This window comes from Mixophyes fleayi, chromosome 4 (genome assembly GCF_038048845.1).
Source record: "Mixophyes fleayi isolate aMixFle1 chromosome 4, aMixFle1.hap1, whole genome shotgun sequence".
Taxonomy (NCBI): domain Eukaryota; kingdom Metazoa; phylum Chordata; class Amphibia; order Anura; family Limnodynastidae; genus Mixophyes; species Mixophyes fleayi.
Genome location: NC_134405.1, coordinates 136,243,781 through 136,271,637, shown reverse-complemented (window position 1 = coordinate 136,271,637; position 27,857 = coordinate 136,243,781). Strand labels below are relative to the sequence as shown.

Here is a 27,857-nt window from a genome sequence, read left to right as displayed (position 1 = left end):
TTAATAAAATGTACTGTTTACTTCAATGAGGAAATATTTTCACATTGCATTTTGCTTGGTCCCGCTTGTGGAAAAATATGTCTAATAGGTATATCTCCCTCTTACAACAAATAAGAGGCATGATATTAAAATTGTTTTTAAATGTATATTCTCCACTGTATTAAAAATGTCTAAGCAGCAGAAAAAGACATATTACAAGCCAATTATATTCCAGATATTGTTCAATTTTACAAACAGGAGCTTTACATGATATGCTTGAATAAAGGAAGAGGACAGCAGCGAGTACCAACGGACAAGATAGACCAGAATATTTGTTTTAAAGAAAAGTGGAACCTCTGTCAGAAAAAAAAAAAAAAAAAAAAAAAGGTTAATTTAGCTCTATACTTTCATGATATATTCATCACAATTCTTTTTAACCAAACTCCAGAATTAGCCTAATGCCAATGCTAGGATTACTGCACATACACCATTTCTTAGGCACTTCTGAATAAATTGTTGAGAGGTTTCATAATTTAAACAATAAACGAACTTTGGTTTCAAATTGAAATATACAGATATATAAAAAAAAACAAAAAAACACCCAAGTACAAAAAAAAAAAACCAAACAACTAAACAGTGCAGCAGATATTCACTATTGACCGGCTTGAGGCCACGGAGGTAGAGAAGCCGTGGGAAATTGGGCCCATATTCAAATACTCCATTTTATCCCGCCTTAACTAGGAGTGATCATGTGCACGCATGTAGAAAAAGAAACACTGGTTTCAAATGTAAAACTTTACACTGCGAGAGGTCGTCTGTCTTTTTGTAATTCTCGCTCTGGCAAATTACAGATGTTTAAACACAGACGAAATCTGTGTTCATAAGATTATTCCGAATTGTCAGTTTGTTATTCTCTATGAAGAAGGACAAACAGCCCGAGCAGGAACAAAACAGCATACTGAAAAGAGACAAACATTAATTGAAAATGGTTAATTTGTTTTTAACAAACTCTAATGATTAAATGAACATTAATACTCAAAAAGGAAAGATGCTTTAAATAAAAACCACCAACATCTCAATTATAAGAAATACAGATATTGGAGGTAAACCTGCAAATGATTTCTTATTGTTAATGTACATTTGTCTTTTTGGTTTGAAAGTGTAGTGAGATGTAAGGGTTAGATTTACTAAACCGCGGGTTTGGAAAAGTGGAGATGTTGCCCATAGCAACCAATCAGATTATAGCTGTCATTTTGTAGAATGCACTAAATAAATGAAAGCTAGAATCTGATAGGTTGCTATAGGCAACATCTACACTTTTCCAAACCCGCAGTTTAGTAAATACACCCCTAAATATAAAGAGAATTCTCTAGCTGCAGAAAAAGCATTTGATAGGATTTCATGAACAGAACCATCGATGAAGGCCTTCAGAGTGGTAGGGTATTTCCTAAAGGTTATACAAGCTTTATATTCAAGTCTCACTGCGAGAGTGGTTAATGATATACCATCAAAAATGGGTAAAATTCTAAATGGAACCAGACAAGGAAGTTCATATTCCCTTAGTTATTTAACTCTTAGTGGCCTTCGCTAGAGCCGCTAAAGACATACATGGAGTGCAGGCAGGCAATGTAGCCTGTAAAATATAATTTGATTATAACATTCATCTTTCCCCAACACAACCACAGATCTCACCATATTCAGCAATGATCTTTTAGAGATTAGGAATGGGATCTGCGGCTGTAAGACTAATTTGAGGAAATCTGAGGCTACGCTTTCACACCTCCCTCAGAGTTAAGGACAGTTTTAGAACTACATTTAAATTGCAAACTCAGATCATCAAATATTTAGGAGTCCATATTACTTCATCATACAAATACTTATATCAAGAGAAATTCCTCCTTTATGTTCAAAACTTAAAAAGGATATTATAGCCTTGAAACCCCTATTTAGTGGCTGGACAGAATCACTGGAAAAAAAATTAATAGAATTACAAAGTTTCACCATTTGTTTCAGACCTTACCTGTTTAGAGTCCACCTTTCAGTGTTTCACAATATTCAGAGGGTCAAGGACATCTACCATAAACAATGTTACTTTCCCCCAGACAAACTATCCAGGATATATGGTATGGCTGATCCTGCAGGCTTAGGACACTAGTCCCTAAATATCCTTGGATCATCTTCTTCCCCTTATCCATTGCTAGACCCAAGTAATAATTCTAAAAAAAAACAACCAAACTAATATTGCGCGTCCTGGCTGCAGTAAAATACTTTGTTGCCAGAAACTGTAAAGTACCTGACTATCCGTCGGACCTGGTAAAAACAAATTAGCAAAACTCAGGACAATATGTTCTTCTGTATATTTTACTTGTCCATGTTTATATATGGTCTTTAAACAAAGAATTAAACAGATTATTAAGACTTCACCATAGGCTATTACTGATGGATGGGTCCTACCAAGATCCCGCATTAGGATAAGGTTCTCTCTCAACCAACTGATGTGAGAATCCTGTGAGAAACCAAGGGATTTATTCTTTTGCATAAACAAAATTCTGTCCCCAATTCCTGAACTCTCTTCTGCTATCCAGCCTACAGTAAGAAGGCTCTCACGATGAACCAACAGCCCTTTTGAACTCAACAGGTCTCTGAGCAGTTGTGGGTATCTTCAAATTACAAAGTGTAGTAAACCTAATACAGAAGGTCAATTATTCTCAGAGTTTCAGATTAATCTGATTGGAGGCAACACTTTACGTTCCCCTAACCTAAACACAGAAGGTATGGCATGTGGATGTAATGTATGCATCCAACCTGCAATATTAATAACTGCCAGCCAAGCCAATTGTATTATTGCACAGATAATAATTAATAATAAAGTCACCCAGCAGAGGAACACGTGTTATAGAACAGATCTTCAATGGATGAGTAATGATTTATTTATTTTTAAAAAAAGGTCACTCTCCAACAACTGGTAATCTTCTGTTCTTAGGCTGAAGTGGAGGTCAGGAAATTAAGTTTCCAAGGACTTTTACAATGATACTATTGATCTACTTTTATTAATTACACAGTTTTCCCTCCCAGACTGCTAAACAAACTGCTTAGATGACAATCAGTGGCTATAGAGCCTCAACCCATTTGGCCTTTCAAATATTTTTATTCTTAAAATTACAGAATTAGAATAGATTTCTTCAGGAATCCTTGCCAATGATCAACAAAATAAGAAACAAAAACAACTTTAAAGCTTTTTAGCTTAATTACAAACAGATAATAACTAATTGGCTATGTAAGTATTCACCCTCTTGTTTTAATACTTGGTAGAAGCAACTTTACATTAGTGCGTTTACTTCGGCAAGTCTCCAGTAGCTTTTAAATTTAGACACTGCAATTTTTGCCTATCTTTTTGTTCAACATGGCTCAAGCTTCATCAGGCTGGATGCGGACTGTTTGTGATACATTTTCATATCATTCAGCAGATCCTTGATGGGTTTAGTGTCTGTCTTTTGACTGGATCACGCCCTGACATTAGCTTTCTACTGTTGTTTTTTCATGTGCATGTTGCTATGGGCCATTGGTATACCAGATTATAAATTTTCTCCCAAACTCTAGGAGGAGTATTCAATTACAATTCACAACTGCGTATATAAAGCATCATTATGCCTATGGGGTGCACACAGAAATCCACGATGTTGCGGTACAGGGACCCGTGCGTAATTGCGGCCGCGAATCTTAATTGGATATGCCCCTGCAGCAAGTTTTCATCCAAGATCTCTCTAGATCTTGTTTCGTCCATTTTGCCATGTTTTCCAGTCCAGGAAGCAGAGAACAATCTCCATAGCATGATTAGATCTCAAATAAGGTCCTCCCTCTATATTGTTTTAGACAGGTTCTGCATCCTTAATGCTAAAGAATAAGTGAGGACTGTTTCTCTGTCAGTTTTGGTTTATTTAAAGGATTAAAGAGTCTTCAGTCAGCTGACCTTTTTCACTCCTGTCCATGGTCTGTTCACTAGGACCTCTAGTTGACCAGTGAAATTTACATGGTATTAATAAATGCAGATATTCACCTAACATGGCCAATAAGAGCCCACATCATGCTCCTACCAATACTACTTAGCGCTCCCACTGTACACTCCAAGGCATCTACCAATGGAGACTTAAGGATTACCTCTTAACTAACCCCACAAAGCCCTCTCAATACACAAAGCTCCCAGAAGAGAATACTCCATATTTCCTTGCCCCATTATAAGGTCTTTAAAGCAGTGACTAGAGGAACTGCTATTTACCTGACAACCAGATCATGTGATCCTCAAAACTGAACTAAACCGAAAGCACTAAAATCAGAAAAACTCCACGTCAAGTATCAAATACATGCCATGCACTCCCTCAATGGCTCAAAAGAATGCAGTCCTCAGATGGTGCCTGACCACACTCCATCCAACCTGCCTGACCAAAAATGGAGTACACACACAATTTTCTAAATTCAATTAAGCTTCTCTCCACCCAATACTGGCATCTTAAACTCCCTACCACAAACCTTAGAGATCTAGTGAACCGAATGGGTTAATGAACACATTTTAAAAACCCTCACCCTTTTTTAACTCACCTGCAATGTTACAGTTAACAGTGACAATCCCCAACCCAGAAAAGTCTATTATACCAAATTTATAGACACATATCCCCTGTATTAAACAGATTAATAAATGCATGCTATTTTTTTTTATCAAATCGCCTTATCGCATCCTATCTTCTCTAGACAATATTGATCAAGTGGGATTTGTTGCTCACATATAAACTGCTGACATTACACAGATCCTCAAATTCATCTCCACTTCACACCTAGCATATAATGCCTTTCTCTTGTTCTTACTGGATATGGAGATTACATTTGACAGTCTACAGTGGGAGTATATCAGACACACTTATTACATTCGGTCTTCAGGGACATATTTTATACTGTATTTTAGTATTCTACACCTAATTATCTGCCAGCATTTTCAGTGTGGAGTTTACCTAGAAAATCTTACAAATATTGATTGGCACAAAACAGGAATGCTCCAAGTCACCCTTAGTCGTTGTCCTAGCTATTGAGCAACTGGCAGATGCCATGAGATCACCATTACATATAATTTCCAACAAAACGTGACTGTTTACCAAAGGCATCTTCACTGCAATAACTAACCCCTCATCCTCCCCCTAGCTACCCATCACACATTTAATGGATATAAAACCAAAACATAATCTAGGACTGAAGTTCTCCTCTTCAACATTTCCCCAGTCACTGTCTCCTCCCTGAAGCTGATAGAACATTGGGACAAATGGAAGCAGTTGTACTCATCTCCTAAAGGCTAATGTTCAAGAAAATCTAAACTTCATCCAAGTGCTCAAAAAGCCATCAAAGTGTAGGACAGTTGCACTTCGTTTCACCACGAATAACCTTATCAATCAACCTCCTTACCAATTGAGATGCTTGGTTTCCACTAGCATTTCACAGACATCTTTGATATCACCACTATATACTTAAATGCAGAACAATGCACTTCATTCCACCTCCCCAGACGATATTTTTTAAAAATATTTGCTAGTTTGACACCATATCAACCCACATCGGAGTACTGCAGTCCCCCATACAGCAGAATCTAGTTTAAAAATTTCCATCTGTATAAGTTTTTTCCTGATCGTTGATAGTTTGGGAATCATTTATGAAATTTCATCTAATATTTTTTCCAACACATGTTGGGTTTGTCATTGAACCAACCATATTGAAGGACTCAAAGTTACTTTTTACTTAGACCCTTAAACCAACCATGCAAGATGTTTTCAGGGTCCTCTCTATTGAAAATTGTTTTGCGCGAGAGACCACTTTCTCCATGTGTTCTGGTTATATCCTATATCCAAAAGTGTAACCTTTATGGAGTGCTGTGTATATACAGGGTACCTTACAACAGCAGACGGCACTTTGCCTCTCAAAATTTTCCCTTACAATAGTCCAAAGGCTTGCAATATACTGTAGGTCATATCCTGATGTCCATGTTGGCTCTACTATTCCAGCCCTGGTGAAAATCATGAGAAGACAAACTTTTGCAATTAAATGAAAACCCTCTATTACAGGTCAATTCCCCTGGACCCTGACGTTTCCTAGCTGGTAGAATGCTTGGGCGAATTATTACTTTATTCCTCCTATAGCAGTGTTTCCCAAACCCAGTCCTCAGTACCCCTTAAAGTGCAGTTTTCCAGGTGACAAATGACATAATTATACCACCTGTGGATCGGTTGCAATGTGCCTGTCTGTAATGACTACACCTGTGCTCCAGCAGAGAGATACGGAAAACTTGCACTGTTAGGGGTCCCTGAGGACTGGGTTTGAGAAACACTGCACTATACATTCATCCAAATACTCCCAATTACACATGCTCTCTATTGTGATTAAATTCAGCGAGGTCCATTATGGATTGGAAACATCCTATCTGTACATTTGTGCAGCTAATCATCTAAATCTATTTATCCATTACCCAATATAAAGATATACACCCCTTTTCTTATGTATCCCTTCCCTTGAAATCAAATACCTATTAATGGAAAAAAGTATTATATCCTTCCTCTGGCTGGTGCTTTTCAACAACCTTTTCTCAGATTTGCTTTGAATCTTTGGACAAACCAGTGAATTAATTTTGAAATATATTGAAACGTTTTAAATTGTACACAGATGAACTCCAATTAGCTATTTGATCATTGATTGTTCCATGGCTTATTAAGATGTATTTTAACAGAAGAGCGAATAATTATGCAATCAATAAAGGTTTTATTTTTAAAAAAAAAAGATTTAGCTTGTTTTTTTGACATTTTTAGATAATATTTACGTTACCAAATATAAAGTGCGGGGAAAACCCCTTAAAAAAGCAGTGAAAATAATGTTATAGTCTTCGGATAGTCATGGCCAAAAGTTTTGAGAATGACACAAATTATTTTTCAAAGTCTGCTGCCTCAGTTTTTATGATGGAAATTTGCATATACTCCAGAATGTTATGAAGAGTGATCAGGTGAACTGTAATTAATTTCAAAGACCCTCTTTGCCATGACAATGAACTTTATCCCAAAAACAACATTTCCACTGCATTTCAGCCCTGCCAAAAAAGGGCCAGCTGACATCAGGTCAGTGATTCTCTCATTAACACAGGTGAGTGTGTTGATGAGGACAAGACTGGAGATCACTCAGTCATGCTGATTGAGTTAGAACAACAGACTGAAAGCTTTAAAAGGAGGGTGGTACTTGAAATCATTGCTCTTCCTCTGTTAACCATGGTTATCTGCAAGGAAACACATGCAGCCATCCTTGCTTTACAACAAAAAGGGCTTTACAGGCAGGATATTGCTGCTAGTAAGATTGCACATAAATCATCCATTTATTGTAACATCAAGAACTTCAAGGAGATTCAATAGTTGTGAAGGTGGCAAACGGGTGCCCAAGAACATATAGAAAGCGCCAGGACAGTCTCCTAAAGTTGATTCAGCTGTGGGATTGGGGCACCACCAGTGCAGAGCTTGCTCAGGAATGGCAGCCGGCAGGTGTGAGTGCATCTGCACGCACAGTAAAGTGAAGAAGTCACTTCTCTGCAGGAAAAACATCAGGGACAGACTAATATTCTGCAAAAAGTACAGGGATTGGACTGATGAGGAGTGGGGTAAAGTCATTTTCTCTAATGAATCCCCTTTCAGATTATTTGGGGCATCTGGAAAAACGCTTGTCTTGAGAAGGAAAGGTGAGCTCTCTCATCAGTCCTGTGTCATGCCAACAGTAAAGCATCCCGAGGCCATTCATGTGTGGGGTTTCTTCTCAGCCAAGGGAGTGGCTCACTCACAATTTTGCCTAAGACCACAGCCATGTATAAAGAATGGTACAGAAACATCCTCCAAGAACAACTTCTCCCAACCATCCAAGAACAGTTTGGTGATGAACAATGCCTTTTCCAGCATGATGGAGTACCTTGCCATAAGGCAAAAGTGATAACTAAGTGGCTCTGGGATCACAACATCAAAATTTTGGGTCCATGGCCAGGAAACTCCCCCCACCTTAATCCCATTGAGAACTTTTGGTCAATCCTCAAGAGGCGGGTGGACAAACAAAACCCACAAATTCTGACAAACTCCCAGCATTGATTAGGCAAGAATTGGCGGCCATCAGTCAGTATGTGGCCCAGAAGTTGATTGACAGCATGCCAGGGCGAATTGCAGAGGTCTTCAAAAAGAAGGGTCAACACTGTAAATATTGACTCTTTGCATAAACTTAATGTAATTGTTAATAAAAGCCTTTGACACTTATGAAATGCTTGTAATTTTACTTCAGTATACCATAGCAACATCTGACAAAAAGGTCTAAAAACACCGAAGCAGCAAACTTTGTGAAAACCAATATTTGTGTCATTCTCAAAAGTTTTGGCCATGACTGTACATATCGGTTTGCTCATTTTCCACATCAAGGCTGCAAGTGTTCTAATATTTGAGCTGACAAAATCATTGCAAAATTCCTGAATATACATCTAAAAACAGAAGTCAGATTGTGAACCTAAGTTCTTTAAAAGAAAGATGTGTTTAAGATATAGTCTTATGCATACAGACTCCAGTTACAGATGTTTGTTGGCACTAGGCACTTGAAAAGCTTTGGTCTACTTTTGTGCTGTCCTGTGTATCTTTGTTATGGACCAGGCTTCCAGTAATGCAATATAAAACAGTTTTCTCTGGATGAAACACTATATCAGATCCATCCCTACTTGAAATAAAAAGCATTGATACTCTTTACACCTCTTCATTTGTGCTTTGATCACAAAGTGCGTAGCTCTACTGATACCTGTTACTTATCCCCACTTTGCACAAAAGCGAAGGACCTTTCACAAGAGGTTTTACTTTTACCTTTCAGGGAGCATTTAACAAAAACAAAAGGATGGTGCCTCATTAATATCTTTATGCTGCTAACAACCCCCCCCACCTTTCATTTTCTTTTTACTTTCTGTACCCTTAATTAAAATTCTCAACAAAAATCATTGCTGAAATAAAGTAATCATGCTGGGGGCCACAACTTACTGGAATACCTCTAAATGCTTCAATAAGATTTATACCTGAAAGCAGAAGTTTGTAGATTCAGACATGGCTTTTGCTCTCACTTGGTAGCCATGTTGTGGTTAACTGACTTTAGCAACATCTGTAACCATAGAATGACTAAGTTGTGTCTGATATTCTGGCATAAATCCCATTTTAAAAATGGTATTGGTATTTTAAAAATGGGACTATGTCTGTGTGCAGGTGTATTGATATTTTTAAGTAACCATGAAACCTCACTGCCCACTCCATTTTAGATGCCTATGGAAAGGCCTCTCTTTATAAACTTACTGCAAATAAAACAAAAGCCTTTTCGATCAATATTAACAATAAGAAAAATACGTAGTCAATAGTCAAATCCGCATATCAAATTAAAACACTGAAATGCTTAGCGATGTGCAAACATCTGGAGATGAGTTTACTGTAACTACATGCCCCTGCTCAGTTTTGTTTACCTCTAACCGAAGCATGGTTTAATTATGAAGTGTCATGCCCCATTGCATCGATCAAGAGGTTTTAACCAAAAATTGCTTACCTATCTAAAAACAAACTCGCCGTCACCCATGTAAATATTTTTTTTAAATTCTATGCAATCATGTCAGCATTTGTAAAAATAAATCCATCAATAGATTGTAAGTTTCATCCTAAGCAAGGAGGTCTAGCAGAGAAATATCATCTATGGTGACCAAATAAGAGATTGCTTTTTTTTTGTAGTTTGTGTGGGCTGAAAACAACCACAATCCCCAATAATGATCCTCTGTGTGACCAACTTTAGATTCATCACCAAATATTGCAAAAACGAAAAACACTATACAGTGCTGTATAGTGAGTGTTCTTCATTTTTGCAATATTTAATGTGCAGTGACACATTTAGATCACTTTAGCTGCACTCCTTTGAGTGCTGAATTTTGGTAATTTTATATTACATTTAGATTTAGCACTGTTTATTTATATAGCGCAACAATAATACAGCACACTGAAAAAATGATGGAGACCCTATGGGGGGAATTTAATTCCCCCAGAATAGCGCTGCGCTTAGTGTATTATCCATAATTTAAACCGATTGCTGCTCGCGGCTCCCTGCCGGTGTTGAAATGACCGTATTAATGGCAATTATGTGCACTATTACCGTAATACCTGTAATAGTACGCAGGCGGCGCTTTTTATTTTTTTTAAAGCAAATATTTTTATTAAGATTTTTTAAACAGTACAAGAAAATAAAAAGAAAAAAAAATGACATAGTTCCAATACATATTGCATTCCACAGTATTTAGCAGTTGCATAATAACAATTCAGATATCGCATTGCACATCATAAAGACACAAAAAACAAAAAAAACAAACATGGTATCCATATGGCAATACAGCGTAACAAGTATAATATTTTGTTCAACTCATAAAACCTCTCCAGTGTAGGTACTGAATATTAAGACCTGGTAAAAACAATAAGATAGGCGAGTTTGCGGTCAACCCGTGATGTTGGAAATACATATGGGGGTGGGGGAGAAGCAATCTCAGGTTCTAACAAATGGAGGTAAATGTGATGAAAATCCTCAGCCAGGGACTGCACCGCATATCACGACTTTGCCCATCTCAACCATATTTTGAAGTATTTTGCATTGTGTTCCGGGACTGTTAAGACGTTTATATCCTACTGCTACATTAAACAAGGCTACCCAGGCACCAAAGTCAGGCCCATCTTGTGCCGCGTTACCTTTTACAGTAATGCAATCAATTAAAATCCCGCCAAAGAGTTCCTCGAACGGAGAAAGTTTGTGATCCACTGCTCTAGGGTCCATTTTTGGATTATGGGAGCAAGCAACATACGCATACAAATACTGAACAGATTCAGATATACATTTGTGAACCTTTTAATTAGCCTTCGCATTATTTTTATCAACTAGTAGCTTATTTAATGTGGCCCTCAACCTTCCCATTGCCCCATTCAATATTATAGCTGTAAAATACAATTTTATTTCTCAACAATTTTAATGCAACAGTGTTCTGCCCTATCTAGAACAGAAATTAAATTCTACTTTTACAATACACAGAACAAGCAGAAAACAAGATCATGAAAAATGAATAAAACCATAATTACATTGTGCCAAATATATATTTATAATTATCTCCTGGACTCTAAGTTCTCCCAAAAGAAATAACTTTCAGCAAAGATTTATGATGCACAGTCTATGATGCTACAGGCCTGTTACTATACCAAGCTAAACTTTAGATTTATTTTAAGCGTAACATGCTCACCTTAAATTTGGGATAGTCGTTCATGAGGATTGTGACAATTCCGATGTAGGGCACAAACCTGAAATGTAAACAATTAGAGATAAAAATCAGACTGAATTGTGTGTCCACAACAGCACATACCACCTGAACTCTTGCAGGTGCACTTCTAATGGTCATATAGGCACTTTGGACAACATTTTTTGTACGACTTTATAGAGTTTATGAAAGTTGCGTGGGGATTTTGTGGGTGCGGGATGAGGTTAAGAAGTAGTGAAAAGATTTTCCAAATAACCAATTTTTGATAATTGGGTCTGCTGAGAAATTGTGCAAACCTTCTAGCCTTCCCCAGGCGCCAGAGTTGGAGTGTAGTTCTTCCATTTCTGGGGTTTATATTAAGAAATGGTTTTGCATATATGTTCCTGTCTTGGCTCATGCTCCAAACCAGTAATATAAATCAGGCATCATTGAATAAATGATTTACACAAGAGAAACAAAATAAATGAGCATAAATAATAATGCAGAACAATTTAGTTGTGAGTGGCATTGTGGGGAAGTTAACAACAGTACCATTTGATATAAAAGTAATTTACGTATTAGATCTTGCGGTGCGATTGAGGCATTTTCACAGGAAGAGTAAGTGTTAATCCCACACCAGGCAACAAATTTTGCATTACAGGTTTCTTGAAGAAAAAAAAAAAAAAAAAAAAGTAGGTGCTGAAGAATAAGTAGCAAGGCCAAACGAGGCTTAGAGAGGAATACTGAATATCAACAATACATCCTGATCTGCCTGCAGGACTCTGGGGATCAGTGTGTGCTTTGTATTCATGTGTGTGCCTCAGCAGATGATGCAAGTAAAAAATGTTCTTGTATTTATGTGAGAATTATTCATGGTGTGTTAATGATGCGAGTCACTGACAGTGACCTACGGATGTCTCAGTGTAGAACTGCTAATAAATCCCAATATAGATAGTATATATCACAGGCATACTGACTGTATTCCACGTAACGGTTTAGTGGGTAACATTAGGGGGTTAAGTGAGGGAGACAATATACAAAGGGCTGTACTGACACACACTGATTGGTCTCTAAAAGACACAATGGGGGTCCTTGCAGAGCATCCAAATATGTGTGCTGCAGCAGGCAGCGACACGCCACTACGGATAACAACTAGCCAGGGAATGTATTGTAGAAGTCGTTCATGCTCGATATACAGAAAAGGTTAGATTTACCAGCATAGATGCCAGCCACACAATACTGGCAATCCTCCCAATATTGTAGTACATGTGCACATGAAGAGAAACAACTTGGTGTCGACATACAGTCAAGTCCATAAATATTGGGACATCGACACAATTCTCATATTTTGGGCTCTATACACCACCACAATGGATTTGAAATTAAACTAACAAGATGTGCTTTAACTGCAGACTTTCAGCTTTGAGGGAATTTACATCCAAATCAGGCGAACAGTGTAGGAATTACAACGGTTTCTATATGTGCCCCCCACTTTTTAAGGGACCAATATATATGGACTTGACTGTATCATTAAGTGCCCTCCCAGTTAGTATTTACTTTGTAGTGGTTTGAAGACTTGCTGTAATTGGGTAGCAGACACCCTCCACTGTCACCTTGCTGATTATTAACTGGTCAGTGTCAAGGAGTACAATTAGCTTTAGCACAAACTGACAAGTAAGGTGGTTATTGGCAAACGGTTAAATAAGGATTATTAATAGAGCAGATCAATGAGAAACAACTGGGTGACCTGCAGGCAGAAATTTGAAAGTACACAAGAAAAAACTACAGCAATGCAGAACTGTATACTGGATCCAACACAGCTAGATCTACCTACATAGGTAGCTAGTGGAGTGGTTGTACACAGCACCCAGTATACCGAAAATTGTACTTCCAAAAAAAAAAAAAAGTACTTTCAACATTTATTTATATACCGTCAGAAAATTCCATAGCGCTTTACAATTGGGAATAAACCTTAATAAAACAATACTAGGTAATACATACAGACAGAGGTAAGAGGGCCCTGCTCGCAAACTTACAATCTATGGGATATTTTAAATAAATTTGTGAATGATGTTGGTAGTTTCCAAGTAAATGCAACAAAAACTACAGTACTCCTTGTCTTATCGCATACTTCACTATCAACTGAAATACACTTTAAACTAAAATTGTAGAACCAGTCTAACACAAGTCTTTACCAATATTCTAGATTTCTATGGGGTATGTTCCAGGAAAGGGGAGAAATGGGGATGTTGCTTTAACGCGCCTTTTAGGATTGTCCTTTGTACTCCAAATTCTATGCTATATCAACACTTATTCAGCCACTTCCTCCTCGTGCCAATAAGTAAATAAGTGTGCGTTTTGGTTTTGTTAGATCCATAAAATGTGACTTTTATAGAATACATGTATGTAGTCATATTTTAAGTAAATATTCCAAGTTATATTTAGTATTCCACGTTTAAAAAGCGTAGGGAAGTGTCCTGTCCGAGGAGAAGACTATAAAAACACCTGTTTCTTTAGAAAGCATGGCAAGAAAATACTTTAACCAAAATTGCACAAAAATGTATCTCTAATTAAAGTATTTTAATTGAATATGCTGTAAAATCATAAATAGTTGGTCCATTAGACATTTTTAAAAACATATTCAGATTTCTCCACTTGGTCCACACACAGCCTAGTGCATTAAAATCATAAGCAATATGGCTCAAAATGACTCATGCAAAGTCAGATATGTCAACATAGTGCTTATGTGATAGCTCAAGAGGCTAAGGGAATTTCAAGAAATTAAAAAAATAAATCTTTTAAAATGATTTTAGGCTACTATATAATGTAAACTAAAATTATGACATTCCCTTTTTCCCTACATAAGGAAAAATATATTTTTAACAAATTCAGTTTCCCAACATTCTCAGCACCTTGATTAGCATAAGAAAAAACAAATAGGACATTAGTCACATGACCTGGAGTTATCAGACATCCAGAAGAAAAACATATCACATCAAAGTGCGATTCAAAAAGTGTAAATTGTAATTTTAGAATAGAAAGCCCAGATATATCATATGAAAGTGAGTAATGTCTTGTATATTCTTGACAACTTAAGGTGTCCAATACACTTAATTCCCCAAGACAGACCTATGGCCAAGCAGAATTTTCATCAAACCCATAATGATATAAATTTAAAGTAACTACTTCTTACAGAAAGCCAAGGTGACAGAGTAATTCAGCTTTAAAGATTATATCATCCTACTCCTAAAACAGTAGTCATACTACCTTACAACCACAGAACAGACTACAGCTGACTTACAGCATTGACAGTGTTTTGACAGTCCAGGTTTCCAATAACCTTCTGCCAACTAGATTTAAAATGTACCTTCACTGTGCATATCAGACTCATCACTTCATTATTTGGTTACAGTGGAAAATCCCAGCAGTGGCTTACAAGCATGTCATCAACGAATTGACAATTTAGAGACTTACCCTCTTGCCCTTCCTACAACGTCTTTCTTTTCCAGCCAGTTCTGGCCCTGCTTGTAAAGCCCTCGATCATCCACGGCATTGTTGTCTCCCTTTGTTAAAAACTTGATGTCTCCATTTTCCCTTAAGCAAAAAGATGACAAAACCAGTAACATTTATGTGGTACTCTAGCATTGCAATAGCTGGGCTTTACATGTACAAACTGCACTCATCTTCTGAGGTGGTGCTTGGCGATAATTTCGTACACAGACATTATCACAGAATATCAGCTTATGTTTTCTAAGTTTTCTTAGCTGGATGGATAAAACATTGCATACCTGTAGTAGTTTCTCAATTTTTTTGCAAAACATTGCAACATATGACTGTAAATATTTTCCAAGTACCATCTACGATGTAACAGTTTCACAAATTAATCCCCTAAAGTGTGTACATTTATTCCAAGTGTCATTTAAGGTGCATAAATGTCTACTAAGCAACAATGTATGTCTTTGCTTTCAATATAATTGCAATACATTACACTTATTTTGTGATTAATTCAATAGATTGAAGTACCATTTGAATCTGTCAAATATTAATCTTTTTTACCCACATAATTACGATTTCAATGTAGGACTATCATTGTATTCATAAAGACGGCATACTGATATTGTACAGTATATATTTCATGACACAGTAAAGTAGGAAGAGAATTTTTGGGATACAGTCTAATCAAGATTATTATTTTAGCCATGATCCTGTGACTGGGTGTGTCACCCAAGCAATCATCCCGTAAAACGCAACATAAAAACCATTGTCAGCATGACATTCAATGCATAAATTACACGCCTTTCATATTTAGGTAGAAAATCTTACAAAGTGATAGTTTAAAAAAAAAAAGAAAAAAAAAATTGCAATGTTGTCCTGCAAACATAACATTTCTAAGTTACACAAATCATCATCATTTATATAGCGCCACTAATTCTGCAGCGCTGTACAGAGAAGTCATTCACATCAGTCCCTGCCCCATTGCAGCTTACAGTCTAAATTTCCTAATATACACACATACTCACAGACAGAGAGGGAGAGATTAGGGTCAATTTTATTTTGATAGCAGCCAATTAACCTACCAGTATGTTTTTGGTGTGTGGGAGGAAACCAGAGCACCGGGAGGAAACCCACGCAAACACAGGGAGAACATACAAACTCCACACAGATAAGGCCATGGTCGGGAATTGAACTCGTGACCCCATTGCTGTGAGGCAGAAGTGCTAACCACTAGGCCACTGTGCTGCCCAAAGGTAACCAAAGGTATTGCAAATGGCGCTTAATCTGTACTCATGAAGATAAACGGAGTAAAGATTTTGAGTCCAAGCGAGAATTAATCCTCATTAATGATGTGTATCGTAAAGTTCTTTAATAAAGTTTTTTGGTTTTTTTTGGAACTGTGACATCCGTTTTCTCAAAGTGTCAGAAACAGTTTATATTGTTTTTGCAGATGGAAGTCCCGAATGATCACGTATATCCTCAGATAAAGAGAAACAATAAAGAATGAAATATGTTCTGTTCAAATAGGTACACCTTGTGGCGATACCATTACCACATACAAAGTATGGAAAAAGCAGTGATGGCACAAAAAAAACCTTAAAGCCCACAGAAGTGTAATCAGAGAATAAATAGGATGGTAAAAAAAAATTCACACTAATAACCCACAAGATCTTATAGAAGCACTTACAGAGAATGAGGAACTCATTAAGCACTCCACACTTCCGCTATTTCTTTATCTGAATAGCATCAACGTATCACAAGTGCAATCTCCAGTCTGTGTAAATGCCCGAATATCGCTCCAATGGGGAAAGATTATAGAGAACAAGAATAGGGTAATAGTACATTATCTTTAATGTACAAAAACTTTTATCTTATACCCCAAGAGGATATGAAATCATAAAAACGAGCATAAAAACACATTACATACACAAATGCAGCGTATAAACTAGAGGCAGGGCCGCCTACCAGAGTCAAGGAGTTAATCAGCGTGTAGCATGCCAGAAATAGCTGTCTCCTCCCGTGTAGATATTCAACTATTAGCGACTCCGTAGGTACCGTCCCGTCTGAGCGCCAACGTGTTTCGACCTTGTACACCTCAGGTTTTTGTCAAGGCTAATGTTATACGCTTTACAAAGTTCCCCTTTTTTATACTAATCATATTAAATTATCATGTACACTTCCCAGTGTCATATTGAGTGATCCATTCCGAACTCTCGTTTTAAAACGAGGCTTGAAATACAAATATCAACAATAAAACTTTATACAGAACACATTTTCACAAAAAGCTCCGCTGTAACATTGTACTATACTTTGCAGCGATGCTCATAACATCCCAACTGGACAGAGTACTGGTACCGAGCAATTCCAAAATGCACATAAAATACATTCGACCTTATAAGAAGCGATTCCAAAAGCGACCTCAGGGTGAATAGAATGATTAATAATGTCTCAAAATGATACAATGCACAAAATTGAATACACATTTATGAGGATTAATTCTCGCTTGGACTCAATCTTTATTCCGTTTATCTTCATGAGTACAGATTAGCGCCATTTGCAATACCTTTGGTTATTTGTGTGTCTTATTAAGAGGATTATTTGGTGGATTCCTTATAGGTATTAACAAGGGCTGATTTTCTGTTGTGCGCAGCTAGCTTGTTTCTGTGTTTTGTCTATAACGCTTCTAAGTGTCATACCACAAAGAGGTTAACATGAGGACCTGTCATGGACTTTATTAACTGATATGGTCACTTACCTTTCATGAATTTTCAGAACACGATGCACAATGGGTATCTCTCTCCCTTCTATTCTGAAGACCACAATTTCACCCACTCTGATAGGATCATGTACACGGTTGGTCAAGAAAAGCAGGTCTCCACGATGAAATGCTGGCTCCATGCTGCCACTGTGGTGATAAGGAAGAACAGCGATAGCTCAGTACTCTTACTTAAGGCACTGTAGTAAAGATGGAATTGAATAGGTCATGGTGTATATTGTGTTTTAAGGGTGGGTAAGATGCACCCTCCCATATAACCCCTGCCCACATAGAATATTGACTAAAACCACATAGTCCTTTAAAGGGCTCATTCACATATGCACTGGTAAAGTGCGTAAAGCCCATGAAAACTAATTTGCATTTTTGCAATGACTTTCATGGATTGTGCTTTTACAAACACAATCTATTGTACGGGTAGTGTGCTGTAAAGCATGTGAAATAGGCCAAAGGAGAGCAATAGTGTTTCTGAGATTACAACAAGCGATTTCAGGCATTAGTCCTTTTTTAGAAAATAGAAGTTAACCAAGTGAATTTTAGTATCTGTTTCTCTCCTACCCCTTTTCTACAAACTTCTTGAGCAACTTGTGAACAGCTGCCTCTTTCACTTTAACTCCTCCCACTAAATTCTCGATTCTTTGCAATCAGGCTTCCGATCCAAAACATTCCACTGAGACTGCATCACAAAAGTGATCAATGCTCTACTTAATTGCAAAGTCTAAGGGTCATTTCTCCATACTCATCCTCCTGGATCTCAATGCTGCTTTTGACACTGCTGGTCACCCTCTTCTCCTACACACTCTTTACTCTATTAGCCTTTGTGACGGTTCTTTCCTGGTTCACTTCCTACCTATCGAATTGCTCCTTTAGTGTACCTACCTCACTTCACTATTTGTTGGGGTTCCACAAGGCTGTTCTCAGCCCCCTGCTTTTATCACTGTACACCTCTTCTTTCGGGAAACTAATTTGCTCATTCATACTCCAGCATTACCTCAACCCTGAGGACACCCAAATCTACTTTTCCTCGCCTGACCTGTCCCCTTCTGTAACCAATCGTCTCTCTGCCATCTTCACATAGATGTCCCAACACTACCTAAAGCTCAATGTGTCCAAAACAGAAATAATCTTTCCTTTTCCTAGTCACTACCTCCCCTCAAACCTCTCCTACTGTCAACACCAAAAATTTTTCAGACTCCCAAGCCTGCTGCCTTAGTGTCACACTTGAGTCCACCCTCTGCTTTATTCCTCATATCTAGTCCGCCCACAGCCCTGTCATCTTCACCTTAGAAACATTGCCAGAATAGGCATTAAAGTGTTGGAACGGTATTTCACTTGGATTCTACCAAAATTAGCCATGTGTATGATATTACCTACACCAAAATAAACAGACCATGAGATTAGAGATGAACATAAATCATTGTTTTTAGTAAAAAAAAAATCTAACGTATCTAACGATCATTTTGATCCTTACACAATATAAAGAAAATAACTTGGTTGGATATTTTTGTACATATTTTTCTTATAAGTTTACAACTGTTAATTCATTTGTAGATCTATATACACACAAAACATTTAGTACCAGCAGTTCCGCTTATTATATTAAGATTATAAGGTTGGTTAGTTTCTCATCTTAAAGTTATGTCCTATTTACTTTTCCAACCTGTGCTTAAGGAAAAATACATAAAACCTTTTGTTAGCCTTTTACAATCACCTTCCCCGATTGCTCTTTAAGATCGAACATGCTGCCATCTCACAAATACACTTCTTGATATTTACACAAACAGAAGAGGACATCGTATTAAGACCAAGACAACACATCTGAGTGACCTTTAAAGGTAATCTCCACTAATTTGAGAAGAGATGTCAGGTTCAGCAAGTATTTGCTTTATTAAGCTATCAATCAAAATAAATATATCCAAGCACCAGACTGAGGAAATAGAACTAAATAAATGGGCAATTGTGATAAGGGAAAGGGTAAGGCAATTAGTAATGAAACCTTGAGGACAGGGCTGGATGATCTTTCAGCATAAAAAATGGTTATCAGTAAAATTAGCATAATTCCGATTAGCTGCCAGTTGATGAGGGAAAGATTCCCATATCAATAAAGCCGGGTTATTAACCTGAAAAGCAGAGAGATAATTCCTTAGCACTTTTACTCTAAATATTTCCCAGGGTTAACATCTACAGGGTTGAAAATTTAGACACAAGGCTTGAAGCTCTTATAAGTAACATTTTAAAGCCTGTCACTTGGGTTCAAGCCTTATTTTTGTTTCATTGTATTTGCAACTACCTTTTGTTTATTTACCATTTGTTCATTTTATAACACATTTAATATTATAAACAAATAAGGCGGGATGGCTTGTGCAGTAAAGCAGTTTGTCAAACAAGGTTTATATTCGAAAACCTGCCAAACAGCCCTAAAAACTATGGCTAAAGACTCCAAGTGGCAGAAAAAAAGGGGCATAAACACTTTATAGAACACTGGTCCCTCACTACTCATCAAGGTGGATCCATGAGCCTTAAACATAGGCTGAGCCTATCATGACTGTACCGCCCGCATGGTGCAGAGGCACCAGATCCAGGGGAAGAGGACAAATGAACACATGCAAAGATGAGATGGACGCAAGGTCAGTAAGTTCCTACCTCAAAATCCAGACAAAAGATTATCTTGAGGTTGTATTTAAAAAGATCACGTTGGATATTGCAGAAACAACAACCACCTGCAGAGATGTGGCTGCAGTAAGAACCAGGGTGCACACTGTAAGGCACTAACAACCAAGCGCACAAGTATTTTAAAATTTAAAGTTAAACATATTTAATGGACAAACAGTTAAAGGATCTAGAAAACATGGTGAGAAATCCAAACATTAAACTCAAGGGGCATCCCTGGATCAATAGAAACAAACGCACTCAAACAGGCCCCGAATAGGAGCTTTAACTTTCTGGGTTGGCTTGAAGACTCCCCCAGTGACAGTGTCTTGAGACCATGCAGATCCACAGAGGTGTATGTTGCCTACAAGATTTTCCCTTGAATGAATAAACAAAAAAAAGTTTGTTTTCAGAGATGGCAGGAGTTTCTTGAAGACACCATCCTGCTTTGAGAAACTGGACATATCTATTAAGCAAAAAAATCTGCTATAACTGGACGTTAATGGCAATTGCAACAGCTGACAAGGAAACCTCTCCCAAAGAGCCACCCTGCACATGCCCGCACCTGGCAGTAATCTGCTCCCTTCCTGGCTAGACACTGACCCAGAAAGAACGCGTATTCTATATGTACATTAAAGCCAACAATAAACAATGACAGTCCCTATAACTGGTCATATATTCATGTATTTTTAAATTGAGAGCTAACTTACCAAGAGATACCCCAGGAATCATCCAAAATCCCATACATGCCTCAGACAATACAGAAATGGAAGTTGCGCGATTTAAAGGTTCATAGCAGGTACTGAAAGGGGAGGGGTTATACAGAAAGGAATCATATACTGAAAGATACCCCGAGCACATTGAAATCCACCAAGATAACCCCTTTCTAGTACCTGATGCGAACCTATACTGCCCAATCAGGACCAGATCAAGGACTGTTATTCCCATCCACAACTTTATGATTTCCAGGAGGAAATGCTTGTGGTCAAAAGGGGGCTGTTACTTGAACCTACTAGAAATAACAGATAAATCAACATTAACCTGCGCAACCGGCTTATGGGGTAAATGTATGTTATGCACACAACCAATTAATGCCTGGTGCATTCTCTACAACACAAAAAGATTGCATAATCTTTTAAAAAAAAAACATTTCTATAGTAAAGACCAAAAGTAGTATGAAAGTACCAAATCTTAATGACATGAACAAATTTAAATAAAAAAAACCCAAAACACACACCCTTTTAAATCTGATAGCAAACAAACAGGAAAGAAGTCCCAAAACACACTCCTGTGATGTATCACCCAAGACAGGAGCTCCTAGCTTCAGGGATTTCCAGTCTTCTGCAGTGCAGATGAAATTGAATGAAATCATGTATACAAGCATTACTGATCATTCCTACAACCAGCTCCCCTGAAACCTGCATATTTAAATCAGCATTTTATAGAACAAATGGAGTTGTAACACCATGCTCCTGTCCACCTGACCCATTTATAGAGCCAATATGCTTGGCCAGTGAACAGACAATACTCTTGGACAATGAATAAAGGGATGCACATGGTCAGCAACGATGTCAGACCAGGAAATGTTTTTCTATTCTTCAACTGACAAGTTGTGGGGAGCATGTGCCCACTGTAATCTGTTTCCTGTTCTTCGCTGACAGGAGTGGAACCCGATGTGGTAATCTCCAGCTGTAGTCCTTCCACATCAAGGTTTGACGTACTATGCATTTAGAGATCCCTGCTGCATATCATTATTGTAACTGATGGCTATTTGAGTTACTGTCACCTTCCTGTCAGTTTGAACCATTCCCATTTGACATCATCCGTCAGCAGAACTGCTGCTCACAGAATGTTTTTTGATTTGCACACCATTCTCTGTAAAGAGACTGTTGTGTGTGAAGGTCCCAAGATCTGCAGATCACCCCGTCTAGCAGCAAAAATCATTCCATGGTCAAAGTCACTTAGATCACATTTCTTTCCCATTCTGAGGTTTGATCTGAACAACAACTGAACCTTTTGACCATGTCTGCATGGTCGTAGACATGTCTACCAGCATATTAGTAAGCTACGAAATATTTTATGCAGCACGCATGCTTCATTATATCCAGTCAGTTTGGTCTTTCCTTATGTTGTTATTCTCCGTGTGATTAAGATTTGGAACCTGGTAATTATTTATTGGTGTTAATCAATGAAAGGGGTGGGTGTTACTTAGGCATTTAAAGAGTGTTTTAATGGGACAATGATATGTGATCTCCTTTGGAAAGGAATACTTCTTAAAAAATATATATATATATATTATACAACCACTGCTACTACTATTTTACTCAATACAGGTTCAAAAACCAACAGAGAAGTGAATATTGCTGTTAAACTAATGAACTGACAATGACAGATGAAGAGCACAGATCTGAAGGTAAATCTTGTAAAACGTGTTTAGTGTGTATACATGCATCGGCATGCTGATCTGGACTTTCTTATTTTTCTTCAGTCGTTGGTAAAATCGATTGGGTACACAATACAGTTTTTTCAGTCGACTTCTGGGTTAATCTAGCGATAAATGACCATTCGGGCGAATATTACATTAGTGTGTGTATAGTTGAACGACAGACGTTACTGTAGGTAGAATAATTTGTCTGCTCATTCCAAGACTGAATATTTAGTTTCCGAGTCACAGAACCGAACAAATTTTATAATGATATTCTGGAAAAGTCAAAATTTATTTTGTGACAGTAATGAATATCGTGGTGTCATTCTCTAAACGACAACACTGCTCTTGAATGAATGGTAATTGTGTGGCCCTTTTGACATTTGGAGGGCTTCACATGCGACCTTTGAAGTATTATCAAGTTGCCCATCACTGAACTAGATAACTTAGCAGCAACTTAAGCCATTAGCAACCACTAATTGTAGTTCAGGATAAATGCAGCATGTGCACTGACTGACTTGGGTCTCATCTGATCAGACAAGCCATAGTCAACAGATATCTGACAGACAGATCTTAAGCTCAAGCATAATTCACACTGGTCATTACCATAACGCTCACTCACTCTCTCATAAATAATTTGATCATTACCACATTATCTGTATATTTGTTTATTCCGTATGTCTGGTATTTGTATTTAGTTTTTTATGCATCATGTAATGTGTTATGCATCATTGTGTTCTGTATATGTCTATAGATCTGGATGTTCAGCAAACATGCTGATTTTCTGGGTATTAACTTGTGTGGCAAAAATGGACAGATCAGTTTGCTCTGTTATCACAACTAATAGTCAGATCCCAAGAGGCTATGCAAGTACAGATGGGCAACAACAATACACATGTAACAAATGAAACAATCAGCCAAAGGCATTTTCATCATGAATTATTAAAACCCAGAGAGATTGAAATTGTTTTGACATTTTTGATGATCAGTGAAAATTTGCATGCTTGGCAATGTCAAGCCAATGTCTGCTAAATCAGGCATCGGAATTATCAGGTGTGAAGCCAGTTTAAAGTCTATCGGGATGGTTGGTGTGCAATTGGAAAGTTTATGAAGAGTGCTCCTAATGGGGGGAAACTTCCTCCAAGATCCAACAGCTGGTATGGAACAGCAATGGTAAACTAATAAATTATTTCCGAGTAAATTAAACTGTTCTAACAGCATGGAGCTGTAAAAAGTACAGTACATATCAAATTCAAAATGCTCGACTTTTATTCTTTTACTACATACAACAGCAGCATAAAGCTAAATGAAACTGGTACAAATTACAATCCGTCAATTTTTTTGTCTTTATTTCCCTACAATTTAAGATCGTTAGACATGGTCATTGGGGTGTCAGCTGCAGAAATAGTGTTATAGTAAAATGGATAATAGAAGTTACGATGTGGAGAGACTTAAGGAAACAAAAGAAAAAAATAAATAAATAGTAATTTACATACCTCAAGACAACAACTATTGGACTCTCGCTGCCAGTGATCACCATTAGACCTTTCCATATCATCAGCGCAGAGGATACGATCATACCAAAATTTAATACTTGGTAGTACAGCTGTAAAATACAACAAAATTCTTTTATTTCCAAATGACCTTGCTAACTACTATACAACATACAGTGGAAACACATACAGGTAATACGTTCAAATGTGAGAAGGTAAGTGGAAGGAGACCAAGTCACAATGCACACTGTTTTAGTAGACTATGTGACATGGAGTAGTCCAGTTATTTGCTTAAAATAATAAGTGCCAGTGTCATTAAGCTAACATTTAGCACTGTAATAGCTTTCACAATGCCAGAGTTGTACAATTTACTGAATTTCAGCAATCCAAGTTAAAGTGGGTACATAGTAATGCAATCTTACTTCAGATGCGATTTCTGTAACAATTTTACCAACGATTGAAAGATCTGATGATCATGCAGATTCAAGTATACACACCTACACAATTTACCGTCAGATTTGAGATCTGCAACTCTTATAACCATTTGCTGAAAATACTGTGGCTCTGTACACTCTACAGATATCTGCCTACGCTGCAGGTCGCGAGTCCGTATACACTTCCACATTTGCCTGACATTGTTCACTGTGGTATTTAGGAAGTTTAGAAAACCAAATCAAACAGAACAATGTGCTATGGTACCATAAACATGACCATGGGAGCATGCACGTTCTTGCAATATCTGATCATACAATAATTTATCGTGTGATCGGCACGGTAATTGCATTAGTGTATACCCAGCTTTATAATGCAAATTTAGCTGGACTTCCTTATAGTGCACTGCCAGTTTCTGTAGAATCAGCTCCATGTGATTTATGAGGACCTGGATATACAGTTTAGAGAATTTGAGGTGACCAGTCTGTCCGATATATATATATATATATATATATATATATATTGCTTACATTTTTGCCTTTATATGCCTGTTCAAGTTTTGCACTTTCACTGCAAAATTTTAAAAACTTTTATATCGCAAAATGGATTTATTTCTTTGGAAAATCATGCACATCATGTATAACCCCCACATACCATGGTGGACTAGGTGTATCATTTTTGCCATAATGCAGTGTTCATTCAAAATTTTCTCAAATGTGCAGCTTAATTTGTCCAAACTAAGGTTGGATACCCAATTGCAATTGAGCATCTGAAGTTTAATTAGCACTTCCACTTTCAGAATGAGCAGAGGACACTCCATTGACATTAATGTGTCAAATATGTGTTGAACACAAAACCACTGAACCAGTGGGGTACTTGCTGTAAAAAATATCTTGCATACGTACGTGTGTAAATATATATATATATATATATATATATATATATATATATATATATATATCAGAGCACTTTAAAAAATGAGTAGATAATATTCTTTCAGCCCTATATTTAAAAAAAAAAAAAAAAAATGATAGGGACAGAACTGTCAATCATCGGTAGAGTTAAAGACCGACATAAGGCAGTCTATTTGTCTATTAGATTAGAGAAAAAAAATCACCAACATTGCACATTACATCACAGCTTCGGCCTGAGTGTATTTGGGTGGGAAACCTTTAATTACAATTTCGGAGACTTGTTTTGCATTAGATAGGTCACACATTCATTTACAACACATTACATAAAAGTGTAAATTACAGAAAGTGTGATTAAGTTTCCATAGAATGTAAGGGCTGGTGATCTATGAGGTTAGATGGGCATTATTTAGTTTCATGCCAGTGTTCGGCACAACTCTTCCTACAAGTGGTCTCAGCTCTGATGGTCTCTCAGCTCTGATGGTCGCCCCCCTCCAGCTCTCCTCTCCCCTGTCTATGTGTCAGGACACCGCTCCACAACCACCCTCTCTGCTTCCATCATGTCACGCCGCCGGCCTGGGACACATAACTCACCTGTCTCTTGTTCATCCTCCGCACATCGTCAAGGAAATCCATGGACAACATTTTACACGCCTTCGATTGACCGGCGCCAAACGGAGACACCGCGGCTCCGGAAACTCTACCGGGCCGCGTCATGACGCACTACTTCCGCTACACAGCAGAGGACATCAGCGACCATTTTAAGTAAGGGCAACTCGCTTACTGCACTGTAATCTGTCAGCGTTACCTGAACACACCGTCCACGGCCACGACATGCCGACGTGCGCGGACACGAGGAGATAAAGCGCTTCTGGTATGTGCGTGCGCGAGCGAGCGTGTGCTGCATATTGTCCCTCTTGTAACTTATAGCAAGTTTATTTATGTGATCCCAAGTCTGCTCTTTCTCTGCCTCACACCTGCATCTGCAGTGTTTTGGCATGTATCTAGTACAATGTATATGCATTGAGCAATACAACTGAATATTAATACCGAGTCCTCAGATCCGCAAAGGTATGATGGCTGGACGTATATATTACACACACAAACACAAATTATATATATATATATATATATATATATATATATATATATATATATATATGTGTGTGTATATATAATATACATAGACACACACGACTCATCATCATCAGCTATTTACATAGGACCACTAATTCTACAGCACTGCACAGAGAACTCACTAGTATGTTTTTGAAGTGTGGGCGGAATGCGTAGCACCCAGAAGAAACCCACGCAAACACGGGGAGAACATACATTCTCTCCCTCTCCCTGGATATGACAACAATTTGGTTGTTAGTGAATCAGTATGCAATATGCCTTCTCACCCCTTTGTCTGTTTTACCCAGTTTGTTTATTGGTTTACTATGGTTGTCCCCAATTGTAAAGCGCTACGGAATATGTTGGCACTATATAAATAAATTATATATATATATATATATATATATATATATATATATAAACTTTATAAAAGCAAACTAGCTTGCAACTCAGCTCTGTAGTCTGCACGCTGAGTCTGATCTTGATATCCACAATGGCCCATGGGATGAGCTGCTGTACCTGCGCATGTGCAGCAGCTCCATATCTATAATCTGAAAGCACGGTCCTGGGAATGGCTCTGGTCGGATCACCTGCTCAAGTAACAAGTGATCGGACCAGCAAGGGGGGTGGGTTTAGCGATCTGGATCTGCAGCACAGTGGTCCAGTCCAAAGCTGGCGGTACGGCCAGCGGTGGAGGACCCTCTTATCTCCATGGGCCCTGGTGCCTTGCACCGGCCGTACTGCCAGTAGTTCTGTCACTGTACCTACGCTCCCAGAATGTCCAGGAGACTCCCGAATTTATGGGAGTACTCGTGGGAGAGCAGGGCAACCTCCCTTAGTGGAATCATGTCATCCTGCTCCTGCTCCCCTGCTGTAAAAGATTTAAAATTGAGTCCTTTGGCAGAGGGATCGCAACCTAATGACGCGGTTCCCGTGGTCACCCACCCAGTACACAGCAGCTAGAGCTCCCCTCCCCAAGGGGAGATCTCAAATGTAGGCAAATATGCAGATTGTCCTGTTTACCCATTCTTCAGCTTTGATTACCTGATGTTCTCTCTTGCTTGTTCTTACAGCTTTGTTGTCTTCTAGCTGGCTTCTGGACAGTTGGGGCCCCGTTTTGAAAATAAGCAGAAATTGTATTATGATACAATAATAATAACAAAACCTGAATTATTAGCCTCTTTAGTTCAACACATAGCACTCCAATATGGCCAAATAAAATTATCCCCTAGCACAGACTATATATACAATG

At 37.9% G+C, this 27,857-nt stretch overlaps 1 protein-coding gene across 1 annotated transcript; it reads right to left on the bottom strand.

Annotated features, from left to right (window-relative positions):
- On the bottom strand, nt 1-26,239 carry SEC11A (SEC11 homolog A, signal peptidase complex subunit). Its single transcript, XM_075208412.1, has 6 exons — nt 26,084-26,239; nt 24,150-24,259; nt 17,562-17,711; nt 14,786-14,905; nt 11,318-11,375; nt 1-937 (listed from the first exon to the last, which is right to left on the bottom strand). The coding sequence occupies exons 1-6, from the start codon at nt 26,204-26,206 to the stop codon at nt 887-889; spliced, it is 612 nt and encodes a 203-aa protein (XP_075064513.1). The 5' UTR covers nt 26,207-26,239; the 3' UTR covers nt 1-886.
- Nucleotides 26,240-27,857: the final 1,618 nt, after the last annotated feature.